At 56.0% G+C, this 17,860-nt stretch overlaps 2 protein-coding genes across 2 annotated transcripts; both read left to right on the forward strand.

The window, feature by feature from the left end:
• Positions 1 to 2,661: 2,661 nt before the first annotated feature.
• On the forward strand, positions 2,662 to 9,140 carry LOC128154613 (coiled-coil domain-containing protein 81-like). Its single transcript, XM_052815486.1, has 9 exons — positions 2,662 to 2,725; positions 3,393 to 3,669; positions 3,914 to 4,200; positions 5,080 to 5,336; positions 5,751 to 5,836; positions 6,528 to 6,640; positions 7,384 to 7,501; positions 8,324 to 8,450; positions 8,930 to 9,140. The coding sequence occupies exons 1-9, from the start codon at positions 2,662 to 2,664 to the stop codon at positions 9,137 to 9,139; spliced, it is 1,539 nt and encodes a 512-aa protein (XP_052671446.1). The 3' UTR covers position 9,140.
• A 320-nt stretch (positions 9,141 to 9,460) lies between these two features.
• Positions 9,461 to 12,147, forward strand: LOC128154618 (uncharacterized). Its single transcript, XM_052815498.1, has 6 exons — positions 9,461 to 9,615; positions 9,919 to 10,041; positions 10,252 to 10,372; positions 10,850 to 11,047; positions 11,162 to 11,286; positions 11,967 to 12,147. The coding sequence occupies exons 1-6, from the start codon at positions 9,542 to 9,544 to the stop codon at positions 12,124 to 12,126; spliced, it is 801 nt and encodes a 266-aa protein (XP_052671458.1). The 5' UTR covers positions 9,461 to 9,541; the 3' UTR covers positions 12,127 to 12,147.
• Positions 12,148 to 17,860: the final 5,713 nt, after the last annotated feature.

Genomic DNA, 17,860 nt, shown 5'->3' on the forward strand with positions numbered 1-17,860 from the left:
AGGCCGGGGCAGCTCCCCCCGCCGGGCGCCCGCGGCCGCGGCAGGCCTCCGGCTCGGCCCTTTGTCTCCGGTCCCCGCTGCGGCATCACCGGCGGGGCGAGGCGGGGCGCAGCCGCAGCACGGAACCCCCCAGCCTCCACGTGAGGGGGTGTTACCGTAAGTCGGCACTTCAGAAACTCTCTAAGACTGAATTTTGGAGTTTTAGAAAGCAGGCATTCTTTATTGCAGCGCTGGATGCACGGGGGATCGTTCCGCCTATCGTGCATACCGATTCTGTCAACAGATGAGATTATATACAAAATGGATATACATATTCATGATTTTTCGTGGAAATAATTAACATATTCACCTGAATTCCGGGAGCTCATTAATATATGTAAATGTCCTTGGCACAGGCGCACTCGAGATCTTTGGTGGTCTTCAGGGGTCCTCTGATGGTCTTCGATAGTCTTCCTCACTTGTCTGCTAGTTGACCCTTTTCTAGTGATTCTGTGCAGTGGGACACCTTACATGTTTGATACAACTTATCCTAAAGAATGTTTGTTAGTAACTACTATCTATCTTTTCTTGATTTACATTCTTTTGTCACAAACCATATTGATACTCTAAGCTGAGTTATCTGAAAAGGGCCTAAGGTTTTTATCTTCTCAGGGAATTTGCAAGGTCGGCCAGAAGTAATTTTCTCTAGTATCTTATACATTTTGCAACATACAGGATTTCTAATCCACCACTAGTCAGTATAACAAAGCCACTGTGTTCTTTTCTTGTATCAATCCTCACGCGTAAACATGCCGTTACTCTCATTCTCTGTGCAGTATATTGTTGACTATATCCTTGGCAATGGTGCAGTCTCACCAGGAGATTTGGAATGGATCTAAAAAAAAAGTCTTATCATTCCTTTTTAAGTAAATTGGGCACAGACAGGTTCTCCCTTAGCACCTAGGTTCATCACAGCTCTTGGCCATTCCTGGGTGCTGTAACACGCAGGTAACACCCTTCTGGTAATGCCTCATGAGGTGGTGGGATGCCCAGCCGGTCAAGGAGTGACCTAGGCTTGTTGTATTTGGAGGCAAATATGCTGGGAAACGGAGGTGAGATCAGCATCACGGATGACGCTGGCAGTGCAACAGTAGGGCCAACACTGGAAAAAGCGTCAAGGGAGCTGATGAGCCTTAGGTCTGTGATGACACTGAGCCCTGCAGCCGGGTTTGCAGGGGAGGATTTCAGCCAATATACGTGCCCCACTGTTAGGAGTAACCCCTGTGGTCTGCTCTGAGGGCAGAGGGGTGCAGTTCATTTCCACTGTGAGGATGCTGAAGGCAGCGTCTATGATGGATGCATGTCCCAAGGGTCCTTAAAACACGTGGTTTGCGGTGGCAAGGGTGCTCTGTGCTGGGCGTGGATGGCAAGGGGTGAGCAGTGGGAGCTGCAGCGGGACCCGCGTGGGGACGGTTCCAGCCAGCTCCGAAACAGGTGTGAGCAGCCACCGCCTGCCAAAGCTCCGCCAGTCAGGGGACCCCGCGGCTCCCCTGACGTGCGGAAAACAGGCTCCACAATCAGTGAGACTGTAAAGTAGGTATGTTCATTCAGCGCTGGGCAGCACGGGGGGTAGTCCCACCAAAGTCGTGCGCGCCCGACTCGGCAGTTTGTCTCAAGTTTATACAGTCAAGTGTTACATATTCACAATACGCCTATACATATGCATGACCTATCCCCGCTTCATATTAAAATTAACTCCGAGAGGTCATTTCCATAGTCTCCTCTCAACTGCGCTTGCGCAGTGCCTCTTTATGGTGGTCGTCTGGTGGTCGCAGAGATGAAGATAGACGACTCCTCTTCGTCACCGCTAGTAACCTTTTTTCTTGCGCAGGCTCAGTGATTTCTTGGTATTCACCCAAGCCGCAAGACCGGTCTTAGCTGGCTCTTGGGGCCTGCTCCTGCTTCTTATCAGGAGCTGTCTCTACCTCATTGGCTGGTCCTTGGGACTAGCTCTTGCTTATCAAAGACTGTCTCTGCCTCAGCTAATTTCAACAATGTAAGCGCTAAACATCATCCTTCATCCCCCCTTATTATGTCTACTGAGATTCTCTTGACTCCCCTTGTCTCACCCCGCTGCAGACATGTTGGCTAAGAGAGGCAGGAAGAAGCAGGGAAGGGTAGAAGGAAGCCCATAAGCACTTAGAGCCTGGTTGAGCCCCCGCGTGGGGAAGCCCCTCCTGGTCTGGAGACCGTGAGGTGGGGGCAGCCCCCTGAAGACCCTTCCCACTGCAGAGCCCCCCGGCAGGGCCTGGGCAGGTGGGGAGGGGGGTTGGGTGCGTGCAGCCCCTCTGTGACACAGTCTGGGGTCACAGTGGGACAGCCCCACATCACAGTGGTGACAGCCCCTCTTTCCCCATCGGGACCAGCATCCACCCCACACCCCCCGGCAAGGCCGAGGGGACGCCAGGCGCTGGGGGCTGTTCTTGCCACCGCTCTGCTCTAGAAGAGCTGCTCTGCAGTGAGGAGGAGAAGGCGGAGAGAGGCAGCACAACAGCACTGGGGGTGGTGAAGGGCGGCGGCGGAGGAGAGCAGAGAGGAGGAGTAGGCTTTTTGCAGGAAGCAAGAAAGCCATCGGCCAGCCACCTGCTGCAGTTCTTGACCTGGAGCAAGGGTGGAACTAAGATGGCAAAAGACCTCTTCTTGCGGCCTCACTTGTCTCCAACAACTGAGAAGCTCAAGAGTACTGGTAAGGCCCTCACAGCCAATTTCATGAGTGCTGCCAGGTCAAGGACATCTCTGAAAACAGGCATGGAAACCCTGAGGGCTGTGGGGGTGGCTGCTCAGGACTGGTGACTGCAAGGAGGGACCTGCTTGACCATCCCTGAGGGACGAGGGGCTGATTCGACAGCCAGGGCTCCTGGTTCTCTTCCTGACGTGGTCCCTGCTTTCCTGGGGCACCCCAGGCAGAAGTCCCTGGCCCCAAAGGGCTGCTCCTTGCCTGGTGGTGAGCATTGCCCACCCTGAGCTCATGTCCGAGTGGAGGAGCTGAAGGTGCTCGTGGGCTGTGCAGAGTCGGTGTGTTTGGAGATGCAACGCAGGGAAACTGGCTGGGGAGACACCGGGGCCTGCCCTGACCCTCTGAGACTTCCGCGGAACCCAGCACCGTGCCCTCGCTGGCGTGGCAATCCACTGCCGGTTTCCCATGGGAGCGAGTCACACCCTGGAGAACTGCACCTGAAAGGAAAGGAGCCCTCCTGGAGGCCAGCTGAGGGGTCCTTTGGTTCTTGCCGGGCTCTAGAGAGACCATCTGAAACACTTGTGTTAGAAATACATTGGTCCTTGGACAGGAGTGGGCTGAATGGTTTTGTGGTTGCTGCCTCAGAGCATGACATGTCTTTCCCTTGTTTTTCCAGAGTTCGTCAAGATTTGGGCCAGCACGTCATGCTACCTCAGCCAACGGCTGGCTCTCCACCAGGTGGGACTTACCTCCTTCTCCTCCCCTCACATCCTGACGAAGGTTGATGAAGTCCTGACAGACCTTTGCCATGGAGTGCAACTGGTTTGCCCCTCCTTTGAAAGACGGAACAATGCCCCAGCACGACCCTGCAACGCACAGATGTGCAACGGACCACCTCCTCTGTCCATTCGGATGTACAATAAGGTCCAGGCCTGGTGTCATAAAAAGGGTTGGTGCGTCTGGAGTCCCCATGGTCAGAGTTGCATGACAAAACTTGGGAGCCTGGGACACTTCAGGGTTTATTCCAAGTGTGGGAACCACACACACACACACACACACCACTCCCCCCCCCCCCCCCCCCATGTTGTATCTTATTGAGCCAAAGGATGTTTGTCAGCTTTTCCTGAACTACCTGGCTCTTTGTGAATGAAGGGGAGTGAGAGGGAAAAGCGTGGGCCCTCTTTGTCTTCTCCCAAGGTTTCCAAAGAGCCCACCTTGCTCCTTTGTACCTCAGGCATGGGCAGGGCACTCAGCGCCGTCACCATTCTCTGACAAGTCATCCATCTGTCCCTCCAAGACTTCTGATCCACCACCTCCTCTGTTTCAGGCTGTCCGCATTCCTGGACTTGGGACTTTTGTGGTTGTCAGAGAGCGAGTAGTCAGCAAGGAGAAGGATCCGGTGGTTGTGGAGAGACCCGTGTTTCATCTTGCGAACGCTATCGCGCGGGACCATGGCCTCCGATATGGTTGCATAGACGTTCCTGGTAAGCAGACAGACTGAAAGCGGCGCTTGCCTTTTTGAGCAGAGTGGGGAGGTGTGCTCTGTTGTCCAGAGGTGACTGAGCGGAGTACCAAACTCCCACCGCAATCCTGAGAACAGCTTCAGCTGGACAAAACCAGCCTGCTGTGAAAAGGACCCTGCCTACCTACTCGTTTTGAATAATCACCAGAGGACAATACAGCATAACAGCACACTCTCTCTGACCTGCCTCAACAACACGTTTCCTTCCAGTTTTATTGGTGCTGTGTCTTCTTGTTACATGGTATTTCAACTCTCGCTCCCTCTTTCTGCTGCGCTGGACCTAATACAGGCAAATGCCAGGCTCTTCCCGGCTCTCACAGCCTCTTTGCAAGGGGGAAACCCAGGGGGGGAAAGACGGTTCGTTCCAAAACCCAGTGACCGCAATGCCTGCGCTTCCTAGTCGCTGCTGCCATTGCAGCAGCTGTCGCGGGACCCTGGGGGGCACCAAGAGCTTGGGACTGTGTTTGGGGTGCATTTGTGTCTAACAACAAAGAGAGCACAGAGTGTGGGCACAGCTCCAGTGGCCTGGCACCCTCCAGCTTGCCGTGGGACCTGGCGCCTTTCTCCCCACCTTGTCCTGCAGTCATGGCTCTTCTTCCTGCCAAGCGCCTAAGCCTCTTTCCTTCCCTTTCTGTATCAGAGAAACCACAGCTGTTGGCTCCACACCTCACTTTCCACCTCTAGCAGGAAGGGATGACCGGAGCTTCTCCTCAGAGGCGCTGTACCAGCTAGACAACTCAGTAGCAACGTATTGCATGAGAGCCTGGCAGCTGCAGACTTTTGATTGTAGCCTGCTTAGCAGCTCTGCAAGTTCACGTGTTTCTCTTCTCTTGTTTTTCAGGTCATCAACATTTTGAGCAACTGCCATACGCTCAGATAGCCTCAGACAACGCTGTCTCTGAGGGCACGGTGCAGCTCTGCGTGGAAAGGACCATGCGTCTTTTCCGTGTCTGCCTCGAGAACAGGGATAACGTTGCCCTCGTTTGGAGGGACGTGGGCATGCTGATCATCCAGGGAAGAGACGTAAAAATGAGATTTTACACAGACTTTCTGAAAAGGCTGAATGGGACTGACCAGATGTTGCAAGCTGTTCTCGAGGTAGGATTTTTATTTTCCCAGTGCCACTCCTGGTTCTTCTGAAATGCATTCTGGGGGCTGGGGGGCTGCTTTCTCCTGGCCTGCCATGCCTTTTGTTCAGCCACTTGGGCTCCTTGCGGTCTACAGTACCGCAGGCGCTCTGTAGAGCGCTTCCCTTGCGTGCGATGGTCCGGCTTTGCAAGAGGTACCGCCAGAGGGGCCTCACTTTGTGACAAAAGGCCAGCGTTGATGGTGGGCAGCGCTCCTGGCCTCACTCTCGGGGTAGGGAGCAGAGGCACAGGCAGAGCAAGGCGGGCTGAGGCCAGAGCCCTTTGGCTGCTCTGGCTTTTTGCTTGCGTTGGTCTAAGGTGGCCTGAGCAGCCAGCCCTTCCCAGTGTCCCCATGTCCCATCATCTGTCTCCATCCTTGTTGCAGATGCCAGAGATGAGGGACTCGGTCATCTCACGCCATGACACTGCTGCTTCCCAGACCTCTTCTGGGCGTGTTGTCGTCCTACCGGGGTATGTTTGCTCCTGCAGCCCTTGGCTGAGCAAGCGAGCAGCTTCTCAGCTCATGCTTGGGAGGGCTGCCTTGCCAGGCGCCGGGAACTACACTCGTGATGGCACTGAGGACTGAGTGTTTGAGAGGCCTGTCGGCAGGGAACTCCCTGCTTGCTCTTGTTCAGTTTGACTTCATTTGGAGGAACATGGGACAGCGACAATGCTTCATGTGCCTGTCCTACTGTGGACCTAGAGAGGCATTTAGGCAACATTTTCCATCAGGTTTCTCCCGCTCTTTTTCTTTCCTGTGTGTGAGACTGCCTTCTGCTTGGGGCCAAGTGGTAGAGGGGTGGGTTCTTGTCCAAACAGGACCTTGCAGCTGGTGGGGTTCTGCAGAGCTCTGTCTCGTGCCAACATTGCTGTGCAGTGCCATCGACGACTGAGGGGAGGGAGGTGACTCCTTATAGCTGCAAAGGCATTAATCTGCAAGGCTCTACAAGAAACTTGGAGGACTAGATCAGGATTCAAAATGGTATTGCATAATCAGAGCACTAGAGATTAGTCTGCCCTCCATGTGCACTATGAGTAAAGAGCGGAATCATTTTCCCCAGAAGCAGCAACGGGAGTTCCTGCTGTGGTCCTCCGGGATGGGCTGCCTTGGGAAACAAAGCGGTGTCCTTTTTTCAGCCTGGTGCCTACTTCCTCTTTCCAGGTACAAGCTTGAGACCGTGCCTAAAATGCCAACAGTGAAAGCAGACCTGACAGGACATGTGAAGGCCACCCCAGAGAAGGGCTGGGGAAAAGGTGATGGCAGTGGAAAGAAAGGTAAGGGACCAGCGGGTTGCTGGCAGGGGGCTGGAGGTTTTCCTTCCTCCGCTCCTGGAGGGGATTAGAGCTCAGGTTCCCCCAGCATGCCTGGAAGAGGCAGAGGCACCTCCTGTGACTCTCTGTAGCCATTATGGTGAAGCTCCAGTGACCCATTGTGGAACAAGGTCTCAGGACAGCCCTGCACCACAAATGGCCACTGGGACTGCTGAAGGACACCTTCCCAGCGGCCTCCACTCCCCAGCCTGTGCTGCAAACAGTGCCAGCCTCTAACCCTGCTTCTTTCCATCATATTCTCAGAAGCAATGCCTTTGGTGTGAACCTGCCCCAGCAGCAAATCTGTGTGCATGGGACCAATGCAGAAATCCAAGAGCTGGCTCCTCTTGTGCTAAATGATTCCCTTCCCCAGCATGGCTCTTGGAGACCACCAGCATCTCCCAGGGAGCCCCCCATTACAGCACACGGATGAGAGAAAGCTGTCGAAACAGTTTTCCCCGGGGAATAATGGTGCACTGCAGGCATGAGGAGCTGGGCAAAAAACCCAGTGTCAGAAAAGGCCTAAGACCTCCCAGGAGACATGGCTTTCATCCAAAGGGGTGAAAAGGACCACCTTCATCAGTGTTACCACAGGCCTGAGCAGACCTGCACATCACTCTTCTTGGAACTGGGACATAATAGGCACCCAGTTCCCAGAACAACACCAAGATGCTGTTCTGAAGACGCGTCTCATTTCCTGTTTCTAGAGGACCTTGCCGAGCAGCGCCTCCTTCGTCGAGCAAGGCTTTCTCCAAAGCGGTTACCTGCAGCGACTGTAAAGTCAGAGCAGGGTCAGAAAGCTGAGGGGAGGGAGCCTCGCGCCAGGTGAGACGCTTGCAGAAATGGTGAGGGTGACCCCGTGCTCTCTCGTCTGTGTGGGAGCGGGATGTTTCTCCTGGACACAGGGGCTAGACAAACTCAAAGTGCAGTTATCCCACGTCCCACTAACTAATGGTTCCTTGGTGCACGGCAAGCGTCTTTTAGCTTCTTGGGAGACTCTGCCAGCAGCACCATTTCTGTCTTTGCTCCTGGTGTGCGTATCCGTTGAGTAACTAACTGCAAGTGCTCCTTCCAGGAGCGGAAGGTCTGTTTGGCTTTCCCTTCAGATTGAAATGACCCCGACCTTTCTGTTTGCTGAGAACAGTGTTCTGCACTTAGGTACTGCAGAGGGTTCCTCCGATTAACCGGAAGCCTCTTCTATGTCTTATGGCCTGCAAAAGAGAAGGGCCAAGGAGAGCTCAGTGGCAGGATTGCTTTTCTCATGGGGTCGTGTCCTCCTCCTTTTGACACCGCGTCCCCAGGGCCCAACCTCCTCGTACAGCCCGTGCGCACTCTTTTATTTCGGACCACTGAGCAGACTTCGGTGCACTGACCCGAAGGATGTAGCGGTATCTCCGGGCGCAGGACCCTGTTCCTCTCGTTGCTCCAGCAAGAGAGGGCCTAGACCTGGGCATCCTGAGTTTTAGTGGGGCTGTTGGGCACATCTGAGTCTGACAGCTTGGGGTCTTCTCTGTCTCTGTGGACTTGATCACAAGGAGGCAAGTAGAGCGCATTCTGCTGCAGAAGCAGGCGCACCACTTGGAAGCGCAAGATGCAGAACCAGCTCCTCCTGCGCTCCTGCCAACACACCCTGTTGTGTCTTTGCAGGCAGCTACCGGCCATCCAGGGGAGCTCCTTGAAGGAAAAGGAGGAGAAAGAGAAACAGAAACTAATTCCTCTGGTCGAACCCCGAACAGTAGACTTCATTGCCAGAGCTATTGAGAGGAGAGAAAAGGTACCTGACACGGGCTGCTGCAGCGAGCGTGTCGTACTGGACCGTAGAGAAGCGCCGCTCCACGCATGCCGATTCTCACAAGGTTCTTCACTGTGTGTGCACAGGGCCACTGACTAGTTGCTTTGGTGTTTACTTGAAGAGAGGCGGGTGACTCTGCCATTTGAGAATATATTCTTCACTTCCATTAGCCTCATGAAACACACCCAAAGACCTTACTTGTGAATGTTTCTGCCGGCAACGTGACTGGAAGGCTTGTCTGGGACAGCCAGCTGCCAGGTGGTTTTTAGCCTGGTGGTCGCTTATCTTCCTGGTCATTACAGACGGGCTCTTTGGTGGGAGCAAACTTCCCACTGGGAGCAAACCAGTGTGGGCAGAAAGGCAGAAGAGAAGGGGCAGAAGGGAGGGTAGGAATGAAAACAGCCCAGCCCTCTGCAGGGCAGACTAATGCTGCCTGCTGTTGCATTTTCGTCCCCCTCCAGAATAAACACTTGAAGAGGAAGGAGAAGCTTCCAGAACACATCCAGAAATACTTGGATAAAGAGGAAAAGGAGAAAACAGAGCTGGCGGAGGAGGAAAAAAGTAAACTGCAAACCCGGCCAGTGACCAAAAAGAAGGCTAAGAGCGAAAAGGAGACGGTGAAAGCGAAAGCTAAGAGAGAAAAGGAGACACAGAGGAGCCAGGTACTTTGAATTCCTGCAGAAAAAGAGCACTTTCTCTTCTGGGGGGCTGAGATTGCAAGGTACCTCTAGCACCCCAGCCGTCCCAGCAGCATTGCTGCAGCAGAGCTGGGCGGGTGACTGCTGCCTTTCCTGAGCAAGAGGGGCGACAGGGAGTTGTAGTGAAACCCTGGTGACACTCAGGCATCACCCCAAGGGTATGCTGAGGTCCTTCTCCTGGTTTTCCCCATCCCGCTGGGGTCCCTGCCAGAAGTGGCCTGGGGGTGTGCATGCTGGGAAGCAGCACCCTGCGGGTGCGGGGCTGTTGTATGAGAGTCTCTTCCTGTGCAGGAATCCAGTACCGCTGAGCAAGCACCAGTCAGCCCCTCAACTAGCACGGAGACGGGGGACTCCAGCCCCGACCTCCTGGAGACGATGATGGAGGAGTGGGAAGAGGCCAGAGGAGAGCCACCCACAGTCTGCGAGGACGACACTGTCCCCCCTAAGCGGTAAGAGTGCGCCAGCGCCAGCTGAGGCCTGGAGCACTGGGGTGGTGGTGAGCCACTGGTGGTGGGTCAAGGAAGCCAACCCCTGAGCCATGGGGCCTCACAGAGCGCCCGGGGATTTCTCCAGCCATGGGAATGAGCTGGGTTAGAGCCCGATGGCAGGGGCCAAAGCAGGTGCTTGAAACTCCTGCTGCCTTGAAGGGGTCGTGAGGCCGAATGGGGCCACGTAGGCGTGGGGCTGGGCGCAGGAAGAGGCAGGAGAGTCGCAGCTGAAGGGTCAGAGAGACTTTGTCCTTGCTGTTGCAGGAGCCTTTCCCCACGGACACGCCAGGCCCTGCGGCAGGTGGTGACGTGCATCCTGGGGCAGGTCACCCGCAAGCGCAGGGGGCAGAGGGATGACCAGACGGATCTGCAGGACAAGCTCAAGTGGTAAATCTCTCCAGACACGGGCAGTGTCTCCTCTCCCGCGCTGCCCTTCCTCCCGCTCCCCGCAGCACCGGGGGAGACAGGCGCTTTTCCTGGCACTGGCCTCTCGGCGGAGCCACCTTCTGCGGCTGCGGCGGGCACCCAGGTTGGGAGCCCCGGCTGGAGAGCGGTCTCCTTGTGCTCACGCCACCTCCTCCCACTGTGTGTCTGCAGCGAGCTGGCAGTGCTGCAGTGGCGTCGGTTGGGGCAAGAGGCATGCAGCAGCCCACAGCTGCGGGAAGCTGGACCCCAACCTGCACCCCCTGCTAGGGCAGGGAAGAGGAGGGCAGGACCGGTACGTGGCGTGGGCTCCTGGAGGGACTGTGTCGTGTCCACCTGTAGAAAAGCGCAGTGATACGGATGTCATGTCTTGCAAGACCCCATATCGTGTGCTTAGCTGAAGGCTGAAGCACTTCTCCCGAGGTTTTCTCGAGAGGCAACAGGTTGTTCTGTCCATTTAGAAGACAGCCTTCACTTCTGTCATCTCCAGCAACACCCGAAGAATTGATCTGGTGGTGTTTGCAATGGCGACAGCACTGCCAGGCTTGTCTGGGATAGCAAGCAGCTGGGTTGCTTTCAGCCCCGTGGTCACTTGGCTCAGGGGGTCATTGCAGAAAGGCTCTGCAGTCGGTCCTGTGAGGACTGTGAGCAAACCAGGGCTGACAGAGAGGCTGAGAAGAAGGGGCAGGAGGGAGGGAGAGAGCTAAAATCCCCTCAGCCTTCCGCCGGGGAGACTAACACTGCCCGCTGCTGCATTGCCGTGGTCCTGCAGGCGCAGCCCCGCGTGTGCACGGAGGAGGAAGGACGCAAGCTCTGGGACTCCTTGCGCAAGAAGTGCCAGCAGAAGGCAAGGGCAAAAGTGGCACCCCCGAAGGCTTGGAAAGACAAGCGAGAGCCATGGGAGGCCCAGGTGCTGCAGGCGGTGAAAAACAATGAGGAAAAGAGTATTCCTGTCCTGCGGGGAGCCAAGGTGGGAAGGTCCCTAAGCCCTAGGAGCGTGGGGGCTGACTGTCCTGTGTGGGACTGTACCAGTTCCCTGCTGCCCAGTGACACCTCCTGTGCTCACCCCTCTCTCTCTGTGCAGGGCTCCTGCGTTCGTGGCACTCCAGAGTGGTGGGGAGAGGGCAGAAAAGGGCCATCCGCGGGGGATGAGGAGAGCCCAGAGGACAAGCTGAGTCTCTGCCTTTTGGAGTCCTCACCTCTGAAAAGGTGAGTGTGGGCCAGCTTCAGGCCAGACCTGGGCCAGCTGGGGGCTGGTGACCCAGCTGTGGGTGGGGGAAGCAAATCCCAGAGCCACGGGCCTGGACATGGACAGCATCCTCTCCTTTGTCATACCGTGGGAATGGCATGGGTCAGTCCCTGATGCCAGGTGCCTCTCTGCAGCCCCAAGCACAGCCAGCACTGAGGGGGCTGTGGGGTTGAATGGGACCATGGCGGCGAGGGCGACTGGGAGAGGGGAGAGGTGGGAGGGTCTTGGTCGAGATGGGAGACTTTAGCCCTTGCTGTGGTAGCAGCCTTTCCCCACGACCCCGCGGGCTTTGCGAGGAGCAGCGACCCGCCTCCTCGAGAAGGTAGAGGGACAAGCCCACTGCTGTGGTGGTGAGGAGAACTGCCTCAGGTAAGGATCTCCAAACATGCCCGGTGTTTGCCCCTGCCCGGCAGTGCCCTTCCTTCCTTTGAGTTCCCACAGCCCCCGGGCAAAGAGGGTCTTTTCCCAACAGCCCTCGTGGCGTGGAGAGCAGCAGGCTGGGATTGCATAGCACGGACCATGGGCCTGCTCTCTCCAGACAGAAGCAGATCCCACCACATGTGTCCTGACTAGACTTGCAGTGGTGCTCTGCACCTCCCTGTGCATACAAGACTACAGAGCTCTGTATTCAACTCCTCAGCCCTGCGGAGCAGATCTGGTCCACGTCGGCGAGTGCCAGGAGAGCCTCTCGGGCACAGAGGCTCCCGAGAGAGATGTCCAGCAAGAGCCTCCTCCAGCATGACGAGCGCCAGTGCCGGCCAGCCAGGCTGTTAACACCAATGCTTCCGTCTGTTCAGTAAAGCCCCATCTGCAAACCACTGGGTCTGACGATGTGGGTCTTTCCTTGGTGGCTGTGAAATCTGCACTCGGCAGTGGGTGAGCTTTGGTGGGGCAGGGAAAGGCCACTGCAGGAAGCAGGGCTGGAGCTTCAGTCCTGCTCCAAGGGCAGCCCTCTCCCAAGGCTTTGCTGTACCAGCTTGGCTGTAGCCCTGCTGTTGGTGGCCCTTGCACCTCCTGTTCTCTGGCAGTGTGCCCTGCTGTGGCTGCAACATCTCTGCCGAGGAGGGGATTTTCCACGGGGGGAGAGGAGGGAGGAGGGGGAGGAGGAGGAGCAGTGCCGGGCACCCAGGGGAGCAGAGCTGCAGGGGGGAGCATCCGGGGGCTCGCACAGCCAGGGAGCTGCGGGGTGCCCAGGGCAGCGCTGTCAGGGGTACCCAGAGCTGTGCAGCCACCACCCTGTGCCACGGGGACAACGAAATCCCAGGCAGGAACCGTGCCTGGGGAGAGGGAAGCTACAGGGGGCGGCTTTTCAGCTGGGTGGCTTGACTCTGCCAAAGCTCTGCTTGGGCTCCAGAGCCTTTTGTTTGACACCTCCTGGCTAGAAAGGCAGGGTGGGGCTGAGGTGAGATGGGGACACCTCCGAAAACTTCTCTCCAGACACCTGGGTGGGCATAATGCATGCAACAGGGGGCCCGAGAGCGGGCTGTGCAGGAGGAGGGAAGGAAGCCCGTAACGACTGGCTGTTGGGCACCCACACCCTGCGCGGGCTCCAAGGGGACTCCATGCAGGCGGTGGCAGTGACGCTTCCAGAGCCCAGGCAGGCTTAACGGTTGGGTCAGTCTGTTAATCCTCTGCGGGCTACTTTTTTCCTGAAAAGCCCTGAATTTGTGGGGACCTGACTTTGCCGACATAGAAATACACCATTTCCTTTTCACACTGCGGGATTGCTGTGCCTTTCTCGTGGCACCCGGGGACCTCCCTGTGCCTTTCTGTGCGTCCCAGGGCCTCCCAGGGCTGGCAGCAGGCAGCCAATGGCCTCTCCTTGGGCACTGCCGCCCCTGAGGAGCAGCAGGGTCTCCCAATGGGCAGGGGAGGATCAGGCACCTTCGGGCATGCTGATTCCTGCCTGGGGGCTCCCAGCACCGACCTAGAAAGCACCTCTGCACCCACCTCTCCCATTGCCCCCGCCAGGAAAGCTCTTTCCCCTGGTTCCCCCCTACTGATGCGCCAGCAGGGCTGGGGAGAGGGTAGCTGGGCTGCAAGTAGAAAGAAAGGCTGGGTGAGAGGCCAAGCCCCTGCTGTGCCATGCCCCTCGCCACGTCCGATGCCCCAGCGCAGGGCTGAAGGCCTATACCAGCTGCACAGCCTCAGCACCGACCGTGGGGCTCCCCGAGATGAAGGAAGCTGCGGCACGGCCAGGAGCCAGCCCTCCGGTTCGCCAGGAGAGAGCCTGGAGCAGGAGACCAAGTGATGATCTCTGGTGGGCTGAGGTGAGCCTCAGGGCACAGCCCCACTGGTTAGGCCCAGCGGCCCCAGGTCAGGGCCTTTGTGTGTGGATGACACTGGCGAGGCGTAACCCCACAGGCCCAGGGGCCTTGCCACCCCCTCCCACCACCCACAGGGTCCTGTGGCAAGTAAATTAAAGGCATTACTTTAACAAAGCAAGGCTGAGCAGCTCGGCCCGCACTGCCCAGGAGCTGCCCCCAGCAGTGCGTGTACCTCTCCACCAGCTATGGAGCTGCCTTTCGTCTGCATCTGGAGCATCCCACTACCTGCCACATTGACACCACAGGTTCCCTCCTACGGCATGGCTTACTTGAGGACAGTGCCCGCCCAGAGCTCTGTCGCCTTCTGCAAACTGCGGAGAAACAGCATCACACCGCTGCTACAAGTCCTTGGGACAGGCAGGGCTGACTAAATACTTCTGCTCCGGGCGGGGAGTCACGGAGACAAGACAAAGCTTCATGGGGCAGGATTGCGACTGCAGAAGTTACAGCTTCCTCTCTCCTGTGAGAGGGCCGGCTTCTTTGCCTTTTCTTTCTTTTTTCCTCTCTTAAGGGACAGAAAAGTCCTTCCAGTTGCTACGTGTGGAAAAGGGGCATCTGCCCGGGAAGGGCCCTGTGTTGCACCACCCTCATGAAGCAGGCTGTGTGTGTGTAGGCGGGGCTGCAGCATGGGATGTTCACAAGGGGAAACCCTGCTCAAACCGCTCCTCCTATTTCTCCCAAAGAGACCAGCTCGCTCTTTACCAACCGGGTGCACCTGGAAATGTCAGAGCCTTTGCCATGCTCTGCGCCCAGTTGGGCCCAGGCCTAGCCCACCGTACACATGCACCCTCTCTCTTCATTGTACCGCAGCAGCTGCCCCGGATGCAGCAGTCACAAGGAGGTGAAGTCGGCAGAAAGCTTGCGCAGCCCTGGAGCTATCTTCTGGTGACATTTTCCTCCCAGTGGCTCGGGACTTAGTGAATGTGCTCTCCCTCAGAGACGGGTCGTGTTAACGCCAAGCTGAGGGCATGGGAGGTGGGCGCAAGAGTTACGCGGGAAGTGCCAGTGAGGGTAAGTCAGGCTGTAGCCCTCATTCCTGCTGACGGTACACTGCTCTGCCTGCAGGGCCCACGCTCCTGCTGGACAGCTGACCTCAGGAAAGCCCAGACCTCTGGGATTATGTTTGCCTCTCAAGTTGCAAAGCATCTTCCTTGCAGAAGCAGAAGACATCAGGCTGATGCTTCTGCTCCCCACCACTCCCAGAGGGCCCCTTTCCCCTGCTGGTGCCTGCCTGCTGCTGTGCTGATGCACCCAGCAACACCTGCAGCAGCTACAGGGAATGGTCACCATCTTGCTTTTGTTGAAGCGTGGCTTTCTGGTGACCAGTGTTTCTGTCTAACAGCTTAGGGTTTAGTTAGCTCCGTGCCCCAGCAAATAAGAACAAACCACCCAGAGAAGTCAGGAGTTTGGGCCTGCCCCTTGAACTAGACTGCCCTGGACATGACCAGGAGCTGTGCTGAGTTCCAGGAAAGCGGGAAGACCCAGGAAGGCCATGGCCAAAGAGGTTCGAGCCCTGGCAGGACGTCCATTGTGAAGGGAACACTGGTCGCACGGTCGGGATGGTCTCTGTGCAGCCCAGGGTACTTTTGGGACGTCACCTCTGAGCTACTGTGGCTGCCCTGTCCTCACTGCAGCTCCCCTCAGCAGAGCCCAGCTCCCCCTAGGCTGCTGCTCAGCAGGTGCGTAAGGCACGGAGGCTTGGCTGTGCGGTTGGCCTCTTTTGGGATCTTTCTTTTGGGGCTGGCAGCAACTTCGCCTGCTGAATCCCAAAGGTGCTTTATCTGTCCCATACTCCTGCCGGGCTCACTTGGCTGATGGGGATGCCATGGGTCTGTGGCCAGTGGGCTGGGTGCCCCGTGGGGGTTGCAGGGGTCTTTGGGAGTGCCAAGACACCTCACTGCCTCTTCCTCAGTGTCCCCCTGCAGCCGACGTGAGCTGTGCTTCAAAATGTCCTGCAGGCTGGGACCGTGCAAGGGAGCAGTGGTGGGGTTGGTGGGGTTTTGCGGACAGTCACGTCCCAAGCAGAAGAGGCGTGCGCTGAAAGTGGGTAAGGGGAAAGGCCCCTGAAAAGCTGAGGCTGGGTGACCGAGAATGGTAAGGATGCAATTTTCCCCAGGGGAGCGTATCAGGTCCCGAGGCTTTTGGCAGGTCCCAGTTCATAAAGGAAGAGTTTCTCTGGGACGCAACTGAGTGCATGCTGCCCAGATGCCTGCGTGCAGCTGATGAGGCAGGGGTGGTACAAAGAAGGACCTCTCCCTCTGCAAAAGGAAGCCATTTATTACAGAAAAGCAGAAAGCTGATACAATTGTACAAGAATCACAGTGAAATATCTTCTTTTTTCTTTTTCTTTTTCTGGGGAGATACGACGTTATCATGTCACTATTTCTTAAGCTTTTTAAAAGCTAGTATTAGAGTAAGCAGTAATAGGAACTACGTTACTAGACAAACATTGGCAAAGCTCTGGCAACAGTTGGCATCTGCGACAGAAAGAAAAGATGTAATTATGTGGTAGATTCTCAACAGTTTTTTGCACAACCAGAGCCTGAAGAGCCATACTGCTTATGTCAAATCTGACATGACGGTAAGAATCGGGCTGTCAACATGCACACTATATTGCAGCAGCTTGTTGGCTTCAGTACTTCAATAGTCCCAGTTAGAATGAGGAAGTCTTGGCGACCCACTGCAGTTTCTAAACAGCTTGAGTGGTTACAAATGTGAGCAGCTACCAAAAGAGAGGAGCGCAAGGGAGAAGCCTCAAGCGAGGGACCTCAGCAGGCTGGAGAAATGGGCCGCCAGGACCATCATGAAGTTCAACAAGGAAAATTGCAAAGTCCTGCCCCTGGGGAGGAACAACCCCAGGCACCAGTATATGCTGGGGGCCGACCGACTGGGAAGCAGCTCTGCAGAGAAGGCTGCTGAGGATGCTGGCGGACACCAAGTTGAACTGGAGCTAGCAACGTGCCCTTGCCGCAAAAAGGACTACCGATGTCCCGGGCCGCATTAGGAGGAGTGTTGCCAGCAGGTCGAGGGAGGTGATCCCGCCCCTCTGCTCGGTACTGGTGAGGCCACACCTGGAGCACTGTGCCTAGTTCTGGGCTCCCCAGTACAAGGGAGACATGGACATGCTGGAGAGAGTACAACAGACAGCCATGAAGATGATTAAGGGACTGGAGCATCTCTCCCACGAGGAAAGGCTGAGAGAGCCGGGACTGCTCAGCTTGGAGAAGGGGAGGCTCGGGGGGGACCTCATCAATGTGTATCAATACCCAAAGGGAGGGTGCAAAGAGGATGGAGACAGGCTCTTTCCGGTGGTCCCCAGTGCAGGACCAGAGGGAACGGGCACCAACTGAAACACAGGAGGTTCCCTCTGAACATCAGAAAACACTCTTTTACTGCATGGGTGACTGAGCCCTGGCAGAGCTTGCCCCGGGAGGCTGTGGAGCCTCCACCTTTGGAGATACTCAAAAGCCGTCTGGACGTGGTCCTGGGCAACCAGCTCTGGGAGTCCCTGCTTGAGCAGGGGGTTGGACCAGATGACCTCCAGAGGTCCCTTCCGACCTCAGCCATTCTGTGATTCTGTGATCTGTGACTGCAGACATCATCAAATAGCGTTTGTCCTCTCTGCCGCCTACCGTAGAAATCTCTAAAGGCACAAATAAGGAGCAGCTTAGGTGCTGTTCAAATCAGCCAACTTTTATTTGGATCCCAATGAGTTCTGTACGTTTAAAGAAGACTTTCTGAACCATCCTTCAAGCTCTCTGTCTCTTAGACTGTAGATGAGGGGACTGATTCAACATGTTAAGACAGTTTAGAAAAAAGAGCGTATTTTGTACAGGTTTCCCACTGTGATAGCATCTGGTAAGCAACATAGCATGTTAAAGTTCCATTGACAGTTGTAACACCAAACAACGATCAGACGAGAGGAGCAGGTGTAAACACCTTTTTGCCAAAAGAGATTTTCAGACCGGAGGAAAGGATGTGAATTGTAAGATGCCAGAAATCGTAGCAATGTGAAGAGAGCATCTCGTCACATCTGTGGTGAACTCCGCACTGTGGCCAGCGTAGTATCATCGCAGGAATGATTAAAGATTAGCGTGAGATTACAAAAGAATTGGTAAATTTCATTAGCAACATACAAAGTCAGTTGGGATAGAAACACTCGGTTAGGATACTGACCTTACATTTTCTTATCCTGCTCCGAGCTTAA

Source organism: Harpia harpyja, chromosome 2, assembly GCF_026419915.1.
Source record: "Harpia harpyja isolate bHarHar1 chromosome 2, bHarHar1 primary haplotype, whole genome shotgun sequence".
NCBI classification, from domain to species: Eukaryota; Metazoa; Chordata; class Aves; order Accipitriformes; family Accipitridae; genus Harpia; species Harpia harpyja.

Coding starts and splice junctions, on each gene's coding strand:
- LOC128154613 (XM_052815486.1), top strand. CDS start 2,662: ATGGCAAAAGACCTCTTCTTGCGGCCTCACTTGTCTCCAACAACTGAG. Junction 2,726..3,392: donor TGAGAAGCTCAAGAGTACTG/GTAAGGCCCTCA, acceptor TTGTTTTTCCAG/AGTTCGTCAAGATTTGGGCC. Junction 8,451..8,929: donor CTATTGAGAGGAGAGAAAAG/GTACCTGACACG, acceptor GTCCCCCTCCAG/AATAAACACTTGAAGAGGAA.
- LOC128154618 (XM_052815498.1), top strand. CDS start 9,542: ATGATGGAGGAGTGGGAAGAGGCCAGAGGAGAGCCACCCACAGTCTGC. Junction 10,042..10,251: donor CTGCAGGACAAGCTCAAGTG/GTAAATCTCTCC, acceptor GTGTGTCTGCAG/CGAGCTGGCAGTGCTGCAGT. Junction 10,373..10,849: donor GGAAGAGGAGGGCAGGACCG/GTACGTGGCGTG, acceptor GTGGTCCTGCAG/GCGCAGCCCCGCGTGTGCAC.